The sequence below is a fragment of the Oncorhynchus nerka genome, linkage group LG26, assembly GCF_034236695.1.
Source record: "Oncorhynchus nerka isolate Pitt River linkage group LG26, Oner_Uvic_2.0, whole genome shotgun sequence".
Lineage (NCBI taxonomy): Eukaryota > Metazoa > Chordata > Actinopteri > Salmoniformes > Salmonidae > Oncorhynchus > Oncorhynchus nerka.
The window spans coordinates 51,765,204-51,786,740 of NC_088421.1; the positions used below are offsets into that span (position 1 = coordinate 51,765,204).

The 21,537-nt window shown below is 46.6% G+C and overlaps 1 protein-coding gene across 1 annotated transcript; it reads right to left on the reverse strand.

Moving 5' to 3' along the window:
* Positions 1 to 17,640: 17,640 nt before the first annotated feature.
* On the reverse strand, positions 17,641 to 20,394 carry LOC135564914 (stonustoxin subunit beta-like). Its single transcript, XM_065011000.1, has 5 exons — positions 20,387 to 20,394; positions 20,118 to 20,291; positions 18,855 to 19,028; positions 18,620 to 18,666; positions 17,641 to 18,270 (listed from the first exon to the last, which is right to left on the reverse strand). The coding sequence occupies exons 1-5, from the start codon at positions 20,392 to 20,394 to the stop codon at positions 17,738 to 17,740; spliced, it is 936 nt and encodes a 311-aa protein (XP_064867072.1). The 3' UTR covers positions 17,641 to 17,737.
* Positions 20,395 to 21,537: the final 1,143 nt, after the last annotated feature.

Below are 21,537 nucleotides of genomic sequence, written 5' to 3' on the forward strand. Positions count from 1 at the left end.
AGACCCGGGTGGATAGAGTACTAACTACAGGTACAGCTGTAGTGTTGGTGACAGAGACCCGGGTGGATGTAGTACTAACTACAGGTACAGCTGTAGTGATGGTGACAGACCTGGGTGGATGTAGTACTAACTACAGGTACAGCTGTAGTGTTGGTGACAGAGACCCGGGTGGATAGAGTACTAACTACAGGTACAGCTGTAGTGTTGGTGACAGAGACCCGGGTGGATGTAGTACTAACTACAGGTACAGCTGTAGTGTTGGTGACAGAGACCCGGGTGGATGTAGTACTAACTACAGGTACAGCTGTAGTGTTGGTGACAGAGAACCGGGTGGATGTAGTACTAACTACAGGTACAGCTGTAGTGTTGGTGACAGAGACCCGGGTGGATGTAGTACTAACTACAGGTACAGCTGTAGTGTTGGTGACAGAGACCCGGGTGGATGTATTACTAACTACAGGTACAGCTGTAGTGTTGGTGACAGAGACCCGGGTGGATAGAGTACTAACTACAGGTACAGCTGTAGTGTTGGTGACAGAGACCCGGGTGGATGTAGTACTAACTACAGGTACAGCTGTAGTGTTGGTGACAGAGACCCGGGTGGATGTAGTACTAACTACAGGTACAGCTGTAGTGTTGGTGACAGAGAACCGGGTGGATGTAGTACTAACTACAGGTACAGCTGTAGTGTTGGTGACAGAGACCCGGGTGGATGTAGTACTAACTACAGGTACAGCTGTAGTGTTGGTGACAGAGACCCGGGTGGATGTAGTACTAACTACAGGTACAGCTGTAGTGTTGGTGACAATGACCCGGGTGGATGTAGTACTAACTACAGGTACAGGTACAATGGTTGTTTAAAACGTTATCACGTCAATGTTTTATCCTTATTTATAACTTATTTTGCCCGATATTTATCGATTTCGTTCTTCTTCCCAGTGACAGTTAAATGCACTCTCTTTCTCAAGTTACACTCAGTTAACTGTCAGAGAGGCCTGCGCATTCCTCTTCCTACCAGTTGGTCACAGACACACAGCCTGTTCTTCTTCTTTTTTCTAATCTGCTCATTCATCACAAAGAATTGTCATTCATTAGTTTATTTTTCATTCATTCATACACACCCTTTGTTTTACCTAAAACAACCTATAGTTTCTTACCTACTGACTTAATTCACTTCCTCTACCTAAGCCGGTATTATCCTACAGGATTTTTCACGATATGACGAGACTACTGCCTAACCGGGTCAGCCTGTCTTCATACCCATACCCTTCATAACCATACTTCACCCACCCAATACTGGCCTCTATTTCGTATTAGAGCAATATCGTGGCGTGACCTACCGATTTACAGTTTAGCTAGATGGAGCGTTTTTATCCGCAGGATTTATTTTGCAGTTGAACCCAGCCAAATCGGGTCAGAGTTCTTCTGCTTCCTATATATTCACCTGTTCAGTCCCCCTCTTTTCAACAGGAGCGGTAGACGTGAATACACCACCCAACCCCTTTCTGATCTTTTTCTTAAAGGGTGGTATTCGTGGACTTTTCTACTTATTTTTTTATAAGTTTATGACCCTATGAGCAGGCAGCAGCTGCCCCACACCAGGCCAGAGGCAGCTCAGCCAGAGAGCGCAAACAACCGCACCTAGTCAAACCACACAAGGTCCCCAAATGAATGGCTCGGTGAGAGGGGCAGTCTGAATCACACACACCCAACACAGGTCACCCGCTCAGGTTGATTGGGCTGCGTTGTACACACATCCCAAAACAAATCCCGAGACAGTCGAGCAGAATCAGACGGAACAACTCCCCTCAACCAACCCAAACACGTGGGTTCGTTCGAACCGACCGATCAGAAAGAGTGCAAGCCCCCTGCGCTAATCGCCCGACACCCGCGAGGTTCACAGCCCCTAGTCACTTAGTCCTTACACCTGCACATATATGTTTATATATCTATTTTTTTAACAACCCCCAAAATCACACATGCATGCAATTCATTGAATTCAAAAGTTCTTCAACATTTACTGGGTTTTTAGGACATTTTAAAGAGAGACCTACGTGACGCCCTTCTCGCTGAGACAGGATCTCTGAAGCAATCTATACAAACATTTCAACTACGTAAGAACAAGCTTACCTTTTTATAGTTGTGTGGCCACATTTGTTTGCAAGATTGTCCAAAGGAACTATCACCAGCCCGGAACGTCACTCTTTGCGATCCCTTGGTCTCCTGGCAAAAAGCTCGCCAAATTATGTCGTGGTGAATCATTTCAAAATATAACACTTACAAGAACTTGTGAATTCAATATAGGCTTTTAATACAAACATATCAGAAGCCTAGAGGGTCCGCGGAACACACCCTTTTCCAGAGCACTGGCTCTGTTTTTATACACATACAACATATGAGTCCAACCCACATGCAAATGAAGTTTCTTCCCTCAGTCCATCTGCCACCATTATATCCCAATATGTGCATCCTGCTTGTTCAGCTCGATAACGCCCATATCTGCTTTCAGTCAAGTTATAATGGTGACAGGACCTCTTCATGTCCCAAAAATAATACATGCCCATCTTATGCTATGGGCCCACTTACGTTCAGCCTGGTGTGTTCTTTGGTATGTCTGTCCTTATTAGGACTCGTAGACTATGTGTCTCTTCTCTTCATGTCCTAAAAATATATGCCCTATGTCTATAGTCCATCCATTGGTCATTTGGCTGACCCCCTCCTTTGTATGTCCCTCTGACTTTGGTTTGTCCAGCTGTCCTATGCTCTCATGGCCTTACTCTGGCCTCCTGTCCTATACAATAGACAATGCATTTGACCAGAATGGCAAATGCACTCTAAGTGTATCTTTCTCTTGTGTTACAGTATTATGTTTCTCCCTATATGTACATCTTTCTCCCACAATGCCCACCCAGACCCTCCCCTATAGGTTTAGCTTGTGCGGTCGGAGTCCGCACCTTGGGGAGGGGGGAGGGGGGGGGACTGTCACGTTCTGACCATAGTTCTTTTGTGTTTTCCTTGTTTTAGTATTGGTCAGGACGTGAGCTGGGTGGGCATTCTATGTTATGGTTCTCAATCAGAGGCAGGTGTTAGTCATTGTCTCTGATTGGGAACCATATTTAGGTAGCCTGTTTTGTGTTGGGTTTTGTGGGTGGTTGTTTCCTGTCTTTGTGTTTGCTGCACCAGATGGGGCTGTTTCGGTTTTGCCACGTTTATTGTTTTGCAGTTTGTTCATGTTAAGTGTCTCTTATTAAAGAACCATGAACTTCAACAATGCTGTGTTTTGGCCGGCCTCTCCTTCACAGGAAGAAAGCCATTACACCCAAACCTTAACCATTCATAATGAGGCCCTAAACTTAATGTTTTAACTCTATCCCAAACCTTAACCATTCATAATGAGGCCCTAATCTTAATGTTATAACTCTATCCCAAACCTTAACCATTCATAATGAGGCCCTAATCTTAATGTTTAAACTCTATCCCAAACCTTAACCATTCATAATGAGGCCCTAATCTTAATGTTTAAACTCTAAAACCTTAACCATTGTTCCTGTGTTTAAACAGGAAACAAATCAGAGGAAATTTTAGAGCGCCACCTATAGTTTTCGATAAAACTCAAACTTTCATTAAAACACACATGCAAGATACTAAATTAAAGCTACACTCGTTGTGAATCTAGCCAACATGTCAGATTTGTAAAATGCTTTTCGGCGAAAGCATGAGAAGCTATTATCTGATAGCATGCACCCCCCAAAATATCAGAACGAGACCTAAACAAAAGATTTTGCGGTAGCCGGCGCTACACAAAACGCAGAAATAAGATATAAAACATTCATTACCTTTGACGAGCTTCTTTGTTGGCACTCCTATATATCCCATAAACATCACAATTGGGTATTTTTTCCGATTAAATCCGTCATTGTATAGCCAAAATGTCATTTTCTGAAGACCGGTCTGATCCAGGAAAATTCCCCTTTACAAGACGCAACGTCACTTTTTAAAATTACAAAAGATGCCTATAAACTTTTACAAATCACTTCAAACTACTTTTCTAAACCAACTTTAGGTATTAATAAACGTTAATAATCTATCAAATTGATCACGGGGCGATCTGTATTCGATAGCAGCAAGTCTTGAAATTATCGTCCATGTTTTCACTTTCATAACATCCTGCGGTGCGCCCCAAGACAGGAAGTGCCTATACGGCATCCCACCAAGGATAAAGCAGCCATGAAATCCCAGTACTGGCGACATCGTGTGGAAGCTGTAGGATTTCGAATCGGATCCTCATCTATTTTCTCTCGCCTTAAACAATACATTGACTGGCGGATGAATATTTTTTTTGTGTTTTTGGTGAACAGTTTTCCCAGGGATTTTTACTCCTAAACACGTTCTGTTATAGCCACAGACACGATTTAACCAGTTTTAGAGACTTCAGAGTGTTTTCTATACACACATACTTATCATATGCATATACTATATTCCTGGCATGAGTAGCACGACTTTGAAATGTTGCGCGATTTTTAACAAAAAGCTGCGAAAAGCTGCGAAAATTCGCATCATCCCTAACAGGTTTTAACCATTCATAATGAGGCCCTAAACTTAATGTTTAAACTCTATCCCAAACCTTAACCATTCATAAGGAGGCCCTAATCTTAATGTTTAAACTCTATCCCAAACCTGAACCATTCATAATGAGGCCCTAAACATTCTGTTTTAACTCTATCCCAAACCTGAACCATTCACAATGAGGCCCTAATCTTAATGTTTAAACTCTATCCCAAACCTTAACCATTCATAATGAGGCCCTAAACTTAATGTTAACACATCCGTGACCAACTACAGTGGGGCAAAAAAGTATTTAGTCAGCCACCAATTGTGCAAGTTCTCCCACTTAAAAAGATGAGAAAGGCCTGTAATTTTCATCATAGGTACACTTCAACTATGACAGACAAAATGAGAAGAAAAAAATCCAGAAAATCACATTTTTAATTCATTTATTTGCAAATTATGGTGGAAAATAAGTATTTGGTCAATAACAAAAGTTTACACAGGAACTCATATCTCTCAGAGAGTCACTATTCCACTAAGACCTAATTGAAACACAAAGCAGAAAATTGAATCAGAGCTGTGTGTGTCATTCTTATTGAAAGTCCTGTTAACTCACAAAAACACACGCTTGCACGCACGCATACACACACCACACACACCCCTCTAGCTCAATCTAGCCATCTCTGGTCACTGTCAGTAGCTAGTTAATGAGAAGGGGACTAAAATCAATATACACACCTTGGGAGGAATTCCTGATTACTTACTTACTTACCTACCTACCTACCTACCTACCTACCTACCTACCTACCTACCTACCTACCTACCTGCCTACCTGCCTACCTGCCTACCTGCCTGCCTGCCTGCCTGCCTGCCTGCCTGCCTGCCTGCCTGCCTGCCTGCCTGCCTGTCTGCCTGTCTGCCTGTCTGCCTGTCTGCCTGTCTGTCTGTCTGTCTGTCTGTCTGTCTGTCTGTCTCTCTCTCCCTCCACAGCAACAGTAATATCATAGAGAGTCACTGATGTCACCCAGCCCATCAGGGCTCAAAGGCCCCCAATTACCAAACATAAAGCAAATTCCACACATCCTCTCTCTCTCTTTCCCTCTGTTCTGACTCTCTACCCTCCCTCCCTCCCTCTCTCTCCTCCCTCTCTCGCTCTTCCCTCTGTTCTGACTCTCTACCCTCCCTCTCTCTCTCTCGCTCTTCCCTCTGTTCTGACTCTCTACCCTCCCTCTCTCTCTCTTTCCCTCTGTTCTGACTCTCTACCCTCCCTCTCTCTCTCCTTCCCTCTGTTCTGACTCTCTACCCTCCCTCTCTCTCTCTTTCCCTCTGTTCTGACTCTCTACCCTCCCTCTCTTTCCATCTGTTCTGACTTTCCATCTGTTCTGACTCTCTACCCTCCCTCTCTCTCTCTTTCCCTCTGATCTGACTCTCTCCCCCCTCCCTCTCTCTCTAGTTCCCTCTGTTCTGACTCTCTCCCTCCCTCTCTCTCTCGTTCCCTCTGTTCTGACTCTCTACCCTCCCTCTCACTCTCTTTCCCTCTGATCTGACTCTCCCCTCCCTCCCTCTCTCTCTTTCCCTCTGTTCTGACACTCTCCCTCCCTCTCTCTCTCTCTCTTTCCCTCTGTTCTGACTCTCTGCCCTCCCTCTCTCTCTCTCTCTCTCTCTCTCTCTCTTTCCCTCTGTTCTGACTCTCTCCCCTCCCTCTCTCTACTTCCCTCTGTTCTGACTCTCTACCCTCTCTCTCTCTCTCTTTCCCTCTGTTCTGACTCTCTACCCTCCCTCCCTCCCTCTCTCTCCTCCCTCTCTCGCTCTTCCCTCTGTTCTGACTCTCTCCCCTCCCTCTCTCTCTCTCTTTCCATCTGTTCTGACTCTCTACCCTCCCTCTCTCTCTCTTTCCCTCTGTTCTGACTCTCTACCCTCCATCTCTCTCTTTCCCTCTGTTCTGACTCTCTACCCTCGCTCTCTCTCTCTTTCCCTCTGATCTGACTCTCTCCCCGCCCTCTCTCTCTCGTTCCCTCTGTTCTGACTCTCTACCCTCCCTCTCTCTCTCTTTCCCTCTGTTCTGACTCTCTACCCTCCCTCTCACTCTCTTTCCCTCTGATCTGACTCTCTCCCCTCCCTCTCTCTCTCTTTCCCTCTGTTCTGACTCTCTACCCTCCCTCTCTCTCTCTTTCCCTCTGTTCTGACTCTCTCCCCTCCCTCTCTCTCTTTCCCTCTGTTCTGACTCTCTCCCCTCCCTCTCTCTCTCTCTTTCCCTCTGTTCTGACACTCTCCCCTCCCTCTCCCTCTCTCTTTCCCTCTGTTCTGACACTCTCCCTCCCTCTCTCTTTCCCTCTGTTCTGACTCTCAACCCTCCCTCTCTCTCTCTCTTTCCCTCTGTTCTGACACTCTACCCTCCCCTCTCTCTCTCTCTTTCCCTCTGTTCTGACTCTCTCCCCTCCCTCCCTCTCTTTCCCTCTGTTCTGACTCTCTCCCCTCCTCTCTCTCTTTTCCATCTGTTCATACTCTCTACCATCCCTCTGTTATGACTCATTACCCTCCCTCTCTCTTTCTCTTTCAATCTGTTCTGACTCTCTACCCTCCCTCTGTTCTGACTCTCTACCCTCCCTCTCTCTCTCCATTTCCCTTTCTGTTCTGACTCTCATCTCTCTCTCTTTCTCTCTGTTCTGACTCTCTCCCCTCCATCTCTCTCTTTCCCTCTGTTCTGACTCTCTACCCTCCATCTCTCTCTTCCCTCTGTTCTGACTCTCTCCCTCCATCTCTCTCTTTCCCTCTGTTCTGACTCTCTACCCTCCCTCTGTTCTGACTCTCTACCCTCCCTCCTCTCTCTTTTTCCCTCTGTTCTGACTCTCATCTCTCTCTCCTCTCTCTCTCTCTGTTCCGACTCTCTCCCCTCCATCTCTCTCTTCCCTCTGTTCTGACTCTCTCCCCTCCATCTCTCTCTTTCCCTCTGTTCTGACTCTCTACCCTCCCTCTGTTCTGACTCTCTACCCTCCCTCTCTCTTTCCCTCTGTTCTGACTCTCATCTCTCTCTCTCTCTCTCTGTTCTGACTCTCTACCCTCCCTCCCCTCCCTCTCTCTCTTCCCTCTGTTCTGACTCTCTCCCTCCATCTCTCTCTTCCCTCTGTTCTGACTCTCTACCCTCCCTCCCTCCCTCTCTCTCTCCCCCTCTCTCGCTCTTCCCTCTGTTCTGACTCTCTCCCCTCCCTCTCTCTCTCTTTCCATCTGTTCTGACTCTCTACCCTCCCTCTCTCTCTCTCCCTTCCCTCTGTTCTGACTCTCTACCCTCCATCTCTCTCTTTCCCTCTGTTCTGACTCTCTACCCTCGCTCTCTCTCTTTTCCCTCTGATCTGACTCTCTCCCCCCTGACTCTCTCTCTCTTTTCCCTCTGTTCTGACTCTCTACCCTCCCTCTCTCTCTCTTTCCCTCTGTTCTGACTCTCTACCCTCCCTCTCACTCTCTTTCCCTCTGATCTGACTCTCTCCCCTCCCTCTCTCTCTCTTTCCCTCTGTTCTGACTCTCTACCCTCCCTCTCTCTCTCTTTCCCTCTGTTCTGACTCTCTCCCCTCCCTCTCTCTCTTTCCCTCTGTTCTGACTCTCTCCCCTCCCTCTCTCTCTCTCTTTCCCTCTGTTCTGACACTCTCCCCTCCCTCTCCCTCTCTCTTTCCCTCTGTTCTGACACTCTCCCCTCCCTCTCTCTTTCCCTCTGTTCTGACTCTCAACCCTCCCTCTCTCTCTCTCTTTCCCTCTGTTCTGACACTCTACCCTCCCTCTCTCTCTCTCTCTTTCCCTCTGTTCTGACTCTCTCCCCTCCCTCCCTCTCTTTCCCTCTGTTCTGACTCTCTCCCCTCCCTCTCTCTCTTTCCATCTGTTCATACTCTCTACCATCCCTCTGTTATGACTCATTACCCTCCCTCTCTCTCTTTCAATCTGTTCTGACTCTCTACCCTCCCTCTGTTCTGACTCTCTACCCTCCCTCTCTCTCTCTTTCCCTCTGTTCTGACTCTCATCTCTCTCTCTCTCTCTCTCTGTTCTGACTCTCTCCCTCCATCTCTCTCTTTCCCTCTGTTCTGACTCTCTCCCCTCTCCCTCCATCTCTCTCTTCCCTCTGTTCTGACTCTCTCCCCTCCATCTCTCTCTTCCCTCTGTTCTGACTCTCTCCCCTCCCTCCTCTCTTTCCTCTGTTCTGACTCTCTCCCTCTCCTCTCTCCCTCTCTCTCTCCCTCTGTTCTGACTCTCTCCTCTCCCTCTCTCTCTCTGTTCCGACTCTCTCCCTCCATCTCTCTCTTCCCTCTGTTCTGACTCTCTCCCCTCCATCTCTCTCTTTCCCTCTGTTCTGACTCTCTACCCTCCCTCTGTTCTGACTCTCTACCCTCCCTCTCTCTTTCCCTCTGTTCTGACTCTCATCTCTCTCTCTCTCTCTCTCTGTTCTGACTCTCTACCCTCCATCTCTCTCTTCCCTCTGTTCTGACTCTCTCCCCTCCATCTCTCTCTTCCCTCTGTTCTGACTCTCTCCCCTCCATCTCGCTCTTTCCCTCTGTTCTGACTCTCTACCCTCCATCTCTATCTTCCCTCTGTTCTGACTCTCTCCCCTCCATCTCTCTCTTTCCCTCTGTTCTGACTCTCTACTCTCCCTCTCTCTCTGTGATATCTACGTTTTTTTTAAATAAAAATGTTCACACATAAAGTGAACCGTTTTTGCTTTGTAATTCTGGGTTATTGTGTGTAGATTGATGAGGGGAAAAACACATTTAATTCATTTTAGAATAAGGCTGTAACGTGACAAAATGTGTAAAAAGTCAAGGGGTCTGAATACTTTCTGAATGTTACTGTATATCAGTATATTAGACTCTCTCTCTCTCTCTCTCTGTGCAGTGATGTTCTTTTCATCACTTCTGGTTGAACACTGCCATCAAGTGGTGATTGTCCAAACTGCACCACTGTTAATATAAGAGAAAGTGAGAGATAGAGAGAAAAAAAGTGTGGGAGAGAGAGAGAGAGCAGAGAGCAGAGAGTGTGGGAGAGAGAGAGCGGAGAGAGAGCAGAGTGTGTGAGAGAGAGAGAGAGAGAGAGAGAGTGTGTGGGAGAGAGAGCAGAGAGAAAGCAGAGTGTGTGGGAGAGAGAGAGCAGAGAGTGTGGGAGAGAGAGCAGAGAGAGAGCAGAGAGAGAGCAGAGTGTGTGGGAGAGAGAGAGCAGAGTGTGTGGGAGAGAGAGCAGAGAGAGCAGAGTGTGTGGGAGAGAGAGCAGAGAGAGAGAGTAGAGTGTGTGGGAGAGAGAGCAGAGAGAGAGAGTAGAGTGTGTGGGAGAGAGAGAGAGAGCAGAGTGTGTGGGAGAGAGAGCAGAGAGAGCAGAGTGTGTGGGAGAGAGAGCAGAGTGTGGGAGAGAGAGCAGAATGTGGGAGAGAGAGCAGAATGTGGGAGAGAGAGAGGGCAGAATGTGTGGGAGAGAGAGAGAGCAGAGTGTGTGGGAGAGAGAGAGAGCAGAGTGTGTGGGAGAGAGAGAGAAGAGTGTGGGAGAGAGAGCAGAGTGTGGGAGAGAGAGAGAGCAGAGTGTGGGAGAGAGAGCAGAGTGTGTGGGAGAGAGAGAGAGCAGAGAGAGCAGAGTGTGTGGGAGAGAGAGCAGAGAGAGCAGAGTGTGTGGGAGAGAGAGCAAAGAGAGCAGAGTGTGTGGGAGAGAGAGCAGAGAGAGCAGAGTGTGTGGGAGAGAGAGCAGAGAGAGAGCAGAGTGTGTGGGAGAGAGAGCAGAGAGAGAGCAGAGTGTGTGGGAGAGAGAGAGAGAGCAGAGTGTGTGGGAGAGAGAGCAGAGAGAGAGCAGAGTGTGTGGGAGAGAGCATAGAGAGCAGAGTGTGGGAGAGAGAGAGCAGCAGAGTGTGAGAGAGAGCAGAGTGTGTGGGAGAGAGAGCAGAGTGTGGGGAGAGAGAGAGAGAGAGAGAGAGCAGAGTGTGTGGAGAGAGCAGAGAGAGAGCAGAGTGTGGGAGAGAGAGCAGAGAGAGAGCAGAGAGTGTGTGAGAGAGAGAGAGAGAGAGCAGAGAGTGTGTGAGAGAGAGAGAGAGAGAGCAGAGAAAAGAGAGAGCAGAGAGCAGAGAGAGAGCAGAGAGCAGGCTGAGAGAGCTGATAGAGCAGAGCAGAGCAGAAAGAGAGCAGTTGCTAGAAGTTGCTATAGACCAGATCAGAACACTCTGTTGCTATAGTGACCCTGCATCACAACACTCTGTTGCTATAGTAACCCTGCATCACAACACTCTGTTGCTATAGTGACCCTGCATCACAACACTCTGTTGCTATAGTGACCCTGCATCACAACACTCTGTTGCTATAGTGACCCTGCATCACAACACTCTGTTGCTATAGTGACCCTGCATCACAACACTCTGTTGCTATAGTAACCCTGCATCACAACACTCTGTTGTACTAATTGTACAATTTGTTTAATTCTATTCCACATATTTAATTGTTTTGTATTTCATTTCATATTTGTTTCATGTTTCAACCAGTCGCAGGTTAACATCAACCTGACAGAGGAAACGTAAAATCAATAAACAAACTGTTTTCACAATTAACAAGCCTTTTCTTGTTTCAATTATGTTTAATTATGAAAAGTACAATATATCCTTGTATACTTGTACAACTATGGAGCGTATGTCCAGATATAATTATACAATTTGTTTTTCAACATAAAAGACAAAACATGATCACATTGGTATTTTAACAGTGTTGTTGTAAGAGGTCCTCACAACTATAGAAAGACGCGCATGTGTGTGTGTGTCCAGAATGTGTGTGTGTGTGTGTGTGTGTCCAGAATGTGTGTGTGTGTGTCCAGAATGTGTGTGTGTGTGTCCAGAATGTGTGTGTGTGTGTCCAGAATGTGTGTGTGTGTGTCCAGTGTGTGTGTGTGTGTGTGTGTCCAGTGTGTGTGTGTGTCCAGAGTGTGTGTGTGTGTCCAGTGTGTGTGTGTGTCCAGAGTGTGTGTGTGTCCAGAGTGTGTGTGTGTCCAGTGTGTGTGTGTGTCCAGAGTGAGTGTGTGTGTGTGTGTGTGTCCAGAGTGTGTGTGTGTCCAGAGTGTGTGTGTGTCCAGTGTGTGTGTGTCCAGAGTGTGTGTGTGTCCAGAGTGTGAGTGTGTCCAGAGTGTGTGTGTGTCCAGAATGTGTGTGTGTGTCCAGTGTGTGTGTGTCCAGTGTGTGTGTGTGTCCAGAGTGTGTGTGTGTCCAGAATGTGTGTGTGTCCAGTGTGTGTGTGTGTCCAGTGTGTGTGTGTGTCCAGTGTGTGTGTGTGTGTCCAGTGTGTGTCCAGAGTGTGTGTGTGTCCAGAATGTGTGTGTGTCCAGTGTGTGTGTGTGTCCAGAGTGTGTGTGTGTCCAGAGTGTGTGTGTGTCCAGTGTGTGTGTGTGTCCAGAGTGAGTGTGTGTGTGTGTGTGTGTCCAGAGTGTGTGTGTGTCCAGAGTGTGTGTGTGTCCAGTGTGTGTGTGTCCAGAGTGTGAGTGTGTCCAGAGTGTGTGTGTGTCCAGAATGTGTGTGTGTGTCCAGTGTGTGTGTGTGTCCAGAGTGTGTGTGTGTCCAGAATGTGTGTGTGTCCAGTGTGTGTGTGTCCAGTGTGTGTGTGTGTCCAGTGTGTGTGTGTGTCCAGTGTGTGTCCAGAGTGTGTGTGTGTGTCCAGAGTGTGTGTGTGTCCAGAATGTGTGTGTGTCCAGTGTGTGTGTGTCCAGTGTGTGTGTGTGTCCAGAGTGTGTGTGTGTCCAGTGTGTGTGTGTGTCCAGTGTGTGTGTGTGTCCAGAGTGTGTGTGTGTGTCCAGAGTGTGTGTGTGTCCAGAGTGTGTGTGTGTCCAGAGTGTCTGTGTGTCCAGAGTGTGTGTGTGTCCAGAGTGTGTGTGTGTCCAGAGTGTGTGTGTGTGTCCTGTGTGTGTGTGTGTCCTGTGTGTGTGTGTGTCCAGAGTGTGTATGTGTCCAGTGTGTATGTGTGTGTCCAGTGTGTGTGTTTGTGTGTGTGTGTGTGTTTGTCCAGTGTGTGTGTCCAGTGTGTGTGTGTGTCCAGTGTGTGTGTGTGTGTCCAGAGTGTGTGTGTGTCCAGAGTGTGTGTGTCCAGTGTGTGTGTGTGTCCTGTGTGTGTGTGTGTATTTGTCCAGTGTGTGTGTGTCCAGTGTGTGTGTGTGTGTCCAGTGTGTGTGTGTGTGTGTGTCCAGAGTGTGTGTGTGTCCAGAGTGTGTGTGTCCAGTGTGTGTGTGTGTGTGTGTGTATTTGTCCAGTGTGTGTGTGTCCAGTGTGTGTGTGTGTGTCCAGTGTGTGTGTCCAGTGTGTGTGTGTGTGTGTAGAATGTGTGTGTCCTGAGTGTGTGTGTCCAGTGTGTGTGTGTGTCCAGTGTGTGTGTGTGTGTGTCCAGTGTGTGTGTCCAGATTGTGTGTGTGCCCAGAGTGTGTGTGTCCAGTGTGTGTGTGTGTGTCCTGTGTGTGTGTATTTGTCCAGTGTGTGTGTGTCCAGAGTGTGTTTGTCCAGTGTGTGTGTGTGTGTCCTGTGTTTGTGTTTGTGTGTGTGTGTGTGTGTATTTGTCCAGTGTGTGTTTGTCCAGTGTGTGTGAGTGTGTGTGTTTGTCCAGTGTGTGTGTGTCCAGTGTGTGTGTGTGTGTCCAGAGTGTGTGTGTGTCCAGAGTGTGTGTGTGTGTGTCCAGTGTGTGTGTGTGTCCAGAGTGTGTGTTTGTCCAGAGTGTGTGTGTGTCCAGTGTGTGTGTGTGTCCAGAGTATGTGTGTGTGTCCAGAGTGTGTGTGTGTCCAGAGTGTGTGTGTCCAGAGTGTGTGTGTCCAGTGTGTGTGTGTGTCCTGTCTGTGTGTGTGTGTCCTGTCTGTGTGTGTGTGTCCTGTCTGTGTGTGTGTCCAGTGTGTGTGTGTGTCCAGAGTGTGTGTGTGGGTGTCCACTGTATGTGTGTGTGTGTGTGTGTGTGTGTCCACTGTGTGTGTGTGTCCAGTGTGTGTGTGTGTCCAGAGTGTGTGTGTGTCCTGTGTGTGTGTGTGTCCTGTGTGTGTGTGTGTGTGTGTGTGTGTGTCCTGTGTGTGTGTGTGTGTGACCACTGTGTGTGTGTGTGTGTGAGACCACTGTGTGTGTGTGTGTGTGTCCAGTGCGTGTGTGTGTCCAGTGTGTGTGTGTGTCCAGTGTGAGTGTGTGTTTGTCTAGTGTGTGTGTGTGTGTGTCCAGAGTGTGTGTGTGTGTGTCCAGTGTGTGTGTGTGTCCAGAGTGTGTGTGTGTGTGTATCCAGTGTGTGTGTGTGTCCAGAGTGTCTGTGTGTCCAGAGTGTGTGTGTGTCCAGAGTGTGTGTGTGTCCTGTGTGTGTGTGTGTCCAGAGTGTGTATGTGTCCAGTGTGTATGTGTGTGTCCAGTGTTTGTGTGTGTGTGTGTGTGTTTGTCCAGTGTGTGTGTCCAGTGTGTGTGTGTCCAGAATGTGTGTGTGTGTGTCCAGTGTGTGTGTGTGTGTCCAGAGTGTGTGTGTCCAGTGTGTGTGTGTGTCCTGTGTGTGTGTGTGTGTATTTGTCCAGTGTGTGTGTGTCCAGTGTGTGTGTGTGTGTGTCCAGTGTGTGTGTGTGTCCAGAGTGTGTGTGTGTCCAGAGTGTGTGTGTCCAGTGTGTGTGTGTGTCCTGTGTGTGTGTGTGTATTTGTCCAGTGTGTGTGTCCAGTGTGTGTGTGTGTGTCCAGTGTGTGTGTGTGTGTGTGTCCAGAGTGTGTGTGTCCAGTGTGTGTGTGTCCAGTGTGTGTGTGTGTGTGTGTCCAGTGTGTGTGTCCAGAGTGTGTGTGTGCCCAGAGTGTGTGTGTCCAGTGTGTGTGTGTGTGTCCTGTGTGTGTTTGTCCAGTGTGTGTGTGTCCAGAGTGTGTTTGTCCAGTGTGTGTGTGTGTGTGTCCTGTGTGTGTGTTTGTGTGTGTGTGTGTGTATTTGTCCAGTGTGTGTTTGTCCAGTGTGTGTGAGTGTGTGTGTTTGTCCAGTGTGTGTGTGTGTGTCCAGAGTGTGTGTGTCCAGAGTGTGTTTGTCCAGTGTGTGTTTGTGTGTGTGTATTTGTCCAGTGTGTGTTTGTCCAGTGTGTGTGTGTCCAGAGTGTGTTTGTCCAGTGTGTGTGTGTGTGTGTCCTGTGTGTGTTTGTGTGTGTGTGTGTATTTGTCCAGTGTGTGTTTGTCCAGTGTGTGTGAGTGTGTGTGTTTGTCCAGTGTGTGTGTGTCCAGTGTGTGTGTGTGTCCAGAGTGTGTGTGTGTCCAGTGTGTGTGTGTGTCCAGAGTGTGTGTGTGTCCTGTGTGTGTTTGTCCAGAGTATGTGTGTGTCCAGTGTGTGTGTGTGTGTGTGTCCAGAGTATGTGTGTGTGTCCAGAGTGTGTGTGTGTCCAGAGTGTGTGTGTCCAGAGTGTGTGTGTCCAGTGTGTGTGTGTGTCCTGTCTGTGTGTGTGTGTGTCCTGTCTGTGTGTGTCCAGTGTGTGTGTGTGTCCAGAGTGTGTGTGTGCGTGTCCACTGTATGTGTGTGTGTGTGTGTGTATTTGTCCAGTGTGTGTGTGTGTGTGTGTCCAGTGTGTGTGTGTGTCCAGAGTGTGTGTGTGTCCAGAGTGTGTGTGTGTCCTGTGTGTGTGTGTGTGACCACTGTGTGTGTGTGTGTGTCCAGTGTGTGTGTGTGTCCAGTGTGAGTGTGTGTGTCCAGCAGTGTGAGTGTGTGTTTGTCCAGTGTGTGTGTGTTTTTGTCCAGTGTGTGTGTGTGTGTGTGTGTGTGTGTGTGTGTGTCCAGTGTGAGTGTGTGTGTCCAGCAGTGTGAGTGTGTTTTTGTCCAGTGTGTGTGTGTGTGTGTCTTTGTCCAGTGTGTGTGTGTGTGTCTTTGTCCAGTGTGTGTGTCTCTGTCCAGTGTGTGTGTGTGTGTTTTTGTCCAGTGTGTGTGTCTTTGTCCAGTGTGTGTGTGTGTCTCTGTCCAGTGTGTGTGTCTCTGTCCAGTGTGTGTGTCTCTGTCCAGTGTGTGTGTGTGTGTTTTTGTCCAGTGTGTGTGTCTTTGTCCAGTGTGTGTGTCTCTGTCCAGTGTGTGTGTGTGTGTTTTTGTCCAGTGTGTGTGTCTCTGTCCAGTGTGTGTGTCTTTGTCCAGTGTGTGTGTGTGTGTTTTTGTCCAGTGTGTGTGTCTCTGTCCAGTGTGTGTGTCTCTGTCCAGTGTGTGTGTCTCTGTCCAGTGTGTGTGTCTCTGTCCAGTGTGTGTGTGTGTGTGTGTTTTTGTCCAGTGTGTGTGTCTTTGTCCAGTGTGTGTGTCTCTGTCCAGTGTGTGTGTGTGTGTGTTTTTGTCCAGTGTGTGCGTCTCTGTCCAGTGTGTGTGTGTGTGTCTTTGTCCAGTGTGTGTGTCTCTGTCCAGTGTGTGTGTGTGTGTTTTTGTCCAGTGTGTGTGTCTTTGTCCAGTGTGTGTGTGTGTGTCTTTGTCCAGTGTGTGTGTCTCTGTCCAGTGTGTGTGTGTGTGTGTTTTTGTCCAGTGTGTGTGTCTTTGTCCAGTGTGTGTGTGTGTCTCTGTCCAGTGTGTGTGTCTCTGTCCAGTGTGTGTGTGTGTGTTTTTGTCCAGTGTGTGTGTCTTTGTCCAGTGTGTGTGTCTCTGTCCAGTGTGTGTGTGTGTGTTTTTGTCCAGTGTGTGTGTCTCTGTCCAGTGTGTGTGTCTTTGTCCAGTGTGTGTGTGTGTGTTTTTGTCCAGTGTGTGTGTCTTTGTCCAGTGTGTGTGTCTCTGTCCAGTGTGTGTGTCTCTGTCCAGTGTGTGTGTCTCTGTCCAGTGTGTGTGTCTCTGTCCAGTGTGTGTGTGTGTGTGTGTTTTTGTCCAGTGTGTGTGTCTTTGTCCAGTGTGTGTGTCTCTGTCCAGTGTGTGTGTGTGTGTTTTTGTCCAGTGTGTGCGTCTCTGTCCAGTGTGTGTGTCTTTGTCCAGTGTGTGTGTGTGTGTTTTTGTCCAGTGTGTGTGTCTTTGTCCAGTGTGTGTGTCTCTGTCCAGTGTGTGTGTCTTTGTCCAGTGTGTGTGTCTCTGTCCAGTGTGTGTGTGTGTGTTTTTGTCCAGTGTGTGTGTCTCTGTCCAGTGTGTGTGTGTGTGTTTTTGTCCAGTGTGTGTGTCTCTGTCCAGTGTGTGTGTCTTTGTCCAGTGTGTGTGTGTGTGTTTTTGTCCAGTGTGTGTGTCTCTGTCCAGTGTGTGTGTCTTTGTCCAGTGTGTGTGTGTGTGTTTTTGTCCAGTGTGTGTGTCTTTGTCCAGTGTGTGTGTCTGTCCAGTGTGTGTGTCTCTGTCCAGTGTGTGTGTCTCTGTCCAGTGTGTGTGTCTCTGTCCAGTGTGTGTGTCTCTGTCCAGTGTGTGTGTCTCTGTCCAGTGTGTGTGTCTCTGTCCAGTGTGTGTGTCTCTGTCCAGTGTGTGTGTCTTTGTCCAGTGTGTGTGTCTCTGTCCAGTGTGTGTGTCTCTGTCCAGTGTGTGTGTCTCTGTCCAGTGTGTGTGTGTGTGTTTTTGTCCAGTGTGTGTGTCTCTGTCCAGTGTGTGTGTCTTTGTCCAGTGTGTGTGTGTGTGTTTTTGTCCAGTGTGTGTGTCTTTGTCCAGTGTGTGTGTCTCTGTCCAGTGTGTGTGTCTCTGTCCAGTGTGTGTGTCTCTGTCCAGTGTGTGTGTGTGTGTTTTTGTCCAGTGTGTGTGTCTCTGTCCAGTGTGTGTGTCTTTGTCCAGTGTGTGTGTGTGTGTTTTTGTCCAGTGTGTGTGTCTCTGTCCAGTGTGTGTGTCTCTGTCCAGTGTGTGTGTCTCTGTCCAGTGTGTGTGTCTCTGTCCAGTGTGTGTGTCTCTGTCCAGTGTGTGGGTCTCTGTCCAGTGTGTGTGTCTCTGTCCAGTGTGTGTGTCTCTGTCCAGTGTGTGTTTCTCTGTCCAGTGTGTGTGTGTGTGTTTTTGTCCAGTGTGTGTGTCTCTGTCCAGTGTGTGTGTCTCTGTCCAGTGTGTGTGTCTCTGTCCAGTGTGTGTGTCTCTGTCCAGTGTGTGTGTCTCTGCCCAGTGTGTGTGTCTCTGTCCAGTGTGTGTGTCTTTGTCCAGTGTGTGTGTCTCTGTCCAGTGTGTGTGTGTGTGTGTTTTTGTCCAGTGTGTGTGTCTCTGTCCAGTGTGTGTGTCTCTGTCCAGTGTGTGTGTCTCTGTCCAGTGTGTGTGTCTCTGTCCAGTGTGTGTGTCTCTGTCCAGTGTGTGTGTCTCTGTCCAGTGTGTGTGTTCACTTATTTCAGGGACACTGAGTCACCATCATACCAAACCCAAAACCCTGGATAGAGGGGCTCAGTGAATGTGGAGGTGAATGTGTTCAGGTGGGTCAGTGTGTCAGAGGAGGCTCTATAGAAGGACAGAGTTCCAGCTGGCCAGTCCAGATACACTCCTACTCTGTGGGAGCTGGAGGAGGGGACGTCTATGGTAGTGTGATTATTATTGTGACTGGCAATGTAACTGTTGTCAGAGCAGAACAGACTCCAGGACTTGTCATTGTATCCAAGACAACAGTCATTAACCTCTCCTCTCCTGTTGATTCCTTTATATGTCACTCCTACATCAGCCCCCCTTCTCCCACTCCACTCTACCTCCCAGTAACAGCGCCCAGTCAGACCCTCTCTACACAACACCTGTTCACAGCCCTCAAATCTCTCTGGGTGATCAGGATACGGCTGCTCCTCTGTCCTACATGTCACCTTTCTGTTCTCCTCAGACAGAGAGAGGAATCTGTTTACTGTGTTTGGGTCCAGTGTGAGATCACAGACATCTGATGGATGAAACCAGACACAATATTAGAAATCATCATCATTCACATTAGAATGTTAACTCACTTTTCACTAATTCATTTAATGTAGATGTTTCTAGGTATCAAAAGGAGAAGTTAAGGTAACTTGAGACTTGTTGAATGATCATATGTTATACTGTATGGTAATATAAAACACACTTATTCCCAATAATTACACACACACACACACACACTCCCTGATTTCTGCTTCTGTGGAACTACAGCTGATATTTAATATGACCAAGTAAGTAATGATGTTGGTCTTTGACTTTGACTTAACTTGAATTAAGACTTATTCTTAGTCATATTCTTCACAGCAGTCAACACTCACATTTTCTAAGCCCAGGTTTCATTCTGTTCTCTCCACCATGTTCCACACTGTAGCGGTAAGCAGAAGAACAGACAGTCATTGAGGGATACACCTGAACTCCTCACACACACACACACACACACACACACACACACATCATATAACTTTATCCAAGTGGTGGTCAGAATGTTTGTCTTAACCAGCCTGATAAGTCCAACATGTCTGATATGAACATTGACATAAACCCTCTACATACTTGAGTTTCTCCAGTCTGCAGTGTGGATCCTCCAGTCCAGCAGAGAGCAGTCTGACTCCTGAGTCTCCTGGGTGATTGTAGCTCAGGTCCAGCTCTCTCAGGTGTGAGGGGTTTGACCTCAGAGCTGAGACCAGAGAAGCACAGCCTTCCTCTGTGACTAGACAGCCTGACAGCCTGCAAAGAGTCAAATCATATTAAAACCATACTGGTATTCTTTGGTGGTGAAAATAGTGGCAGTATATGTTTTCAACATATTCACATATATCACAGTGCCTACCTGGTTAAATAAAGGTGAAATAAAATGGTTCTATTTAAAATGATCTTATCAGAACATTAACAAAAACGTTCAATAAAAACCACAAGAAAACCTTTGCGTAAATATACATTCCGTTCTCAGCATCAACAAAACTCTGTCTATCCTCTATCTTGTTAAATGTGTTCTGGTGTGTTGGCTGCACCCACTAATTGGTAACACCTGATCTTAATAAGTGCTTGTTCCCTTTTGAAATTTGGTTTGTTTGAACAGATGATGTAAGAAAAGAAACTCTAGCTCCATCCTAGTGGCGTAGTGGGCTAATTGCATGGAAGAGAATATAATATCATAGATTGAATCTCACTGAATGCTGTGTCACACAAAACGAAAGGTGTTTGCATGATTAATGTCTGTGCTTGGTGTTCAAAACAGTTAAACTAAGCTAGCAGTGTTATAAAACATGTTATTGAAACATGTTGTCAGAACATTATTTAATTACCTTCAAATAACCTATAGTTTCTGAACGTTAATAAAACTTTCAGGGAACCACAGTAGAATGTTCTCAGAACCTCCCTGCAACCTCAAAAATGTATGTTCCCAGTACAGGTGAAATGTTCACGTCTGTTCTAGGAACGTTTTTAACAGTGTTCCATATTTCCATATCTATTCATAAATGAATGAATGTATCATTAATATAAATGATCAAAGTATTGCCTGCAGATAGAAACATGTTTAGTACAAATATTATAGTAGACTGACCAGACCAGTTTAAAAAGCAGTATCAGTCAGAAGACAGACAGAGGTATCAGATTTAGATTGTATTGAGTATACAGTCCACACCATATCTATTTAGACAGTGAGGTATCAGATTTAGATTGTATTGAGTATACAGTCCACAATATATATTATACTGACCTCAAACACATATGGTGTGGACTATGTGTGTCTGGTAAACACATGTGGATCTGGTGAACAGTTATCACTTGTTGACCAACTACAGGAATACTGACCTCAGAGTCTCCAGTTTACAGTGGGGATTCCCCAGTCCAGCAGAGAGCAGCTTCACTCCTGAATCCTTCAGGTCATTGTTACTCAGATCCAGCTCTCTCAGGTGTGAGGGGTTGGAACTGAGAACTGAGGCCAACTCTTTACAGGATGTGTCTGTGAGTTTACAGACAGTGAGTCTGCCAACACAGAGAAATACAATGACAGACAGGTTATATTAAAATATTTCACTTAGCTTTCCCTGCTTACACTGTAAATAAATGTGTCTCTATACTCCAGCATTTTGGATTTCAGATCAAATGTTTCATATGAGGTGACAGTATATAATGTCATCTTTTAAAAGAGGCTACAACAAAGCATGTTAACCTCTCACCATTACCAATAACAGAGACTACAACAAAACATGCTAACCTCTCACCATTACCAATAACAGAGGATACAACAAAACATGCTAACCTCTCACCATTAACAATAACAGAGGCTACAACAAAACATACTAACCTCTCACCATTACCAATAACAGAGGCTACAACAAAACATGCTAACCTCTCACCATTACCAATAACAGAGGCTACAACAAAACATGCTAACCTCTCACCATTACCAATAACAGAGGCTACAACAAAACATGCTAACCTCTCACCATTACCAATAACAGAGGCTACAACAAAACATGCTAACCTCTCACCATTACCAATAACAGAGGCTACAACAAAACATGCTAATCTCTCACCATTACCAATAACAGAGGATACAACAAAACATGCTAACCTCTCACCATTACCAATAACAGAGGCTACAACAAAACATGCTAACCTCTCACCATTACCAATAACAGAGGCTACAACAAAACATGCTAACCTCTCACCATTACCAATAACAGAGACTACAACAAAACATGCTAACCTCTCACCATTACCAATAACAGAGGGGGTATGATGTTTGTACCTCTAACTTTCTCATTCATCATCATTCACGATTAATTCATAATTATGGTAGCATCCACATGAATGTAGAAGTGTTCAGAAACATCTTCTATTCTTACTGACAATACAAGTGAAGTGACTCCAAAATGACAGGACATTATTCACCATTCAGTTTCTATTAGGAAAAACATCCCAAACACAACCAAGACAAACTGGAAATACATTCAACAAGTTAGTAGAATCACAAGCTTGATGTAATCACTGCAGGCATGGAATATGGGACCAAATACTAAACTTATGACTACTTTAATACACTATAAGTGAATATAACCGAATAATTACGACTTTTCAAATGGGAGAACTACATACATAAAGTGCTTTCATATCTGATAATACTGACCTCAGAGTCTCCAGTTTACAGTGGGGATTCCCCAGTCCATCAGAGAGCAGCTTCACTCCTGAGTCTCCTGGGTGATTGTTACTCAGGTCCAGCTCTCTC

Bases quoted from the DNA above. Each gene is read 5' to 3' on its own strand.
- LOC135564914 (XM_065011000.1), bottom strand. The intron at 19,029-20,117 runs GTCAGTATTCCT...GACTCTTTGCAG, and splicing joins TGTAAACTGGAGACTCTGAG to GCTGTCAGGCTGTCTAGTCA. The intron at 18,271-18,619 runs GTGAGTGTTGAC...TTCATCCATCAG, and splicing joins GAAACCTGGGCTTAGAAAAT to ATGTCTGTGATCTCACACTG.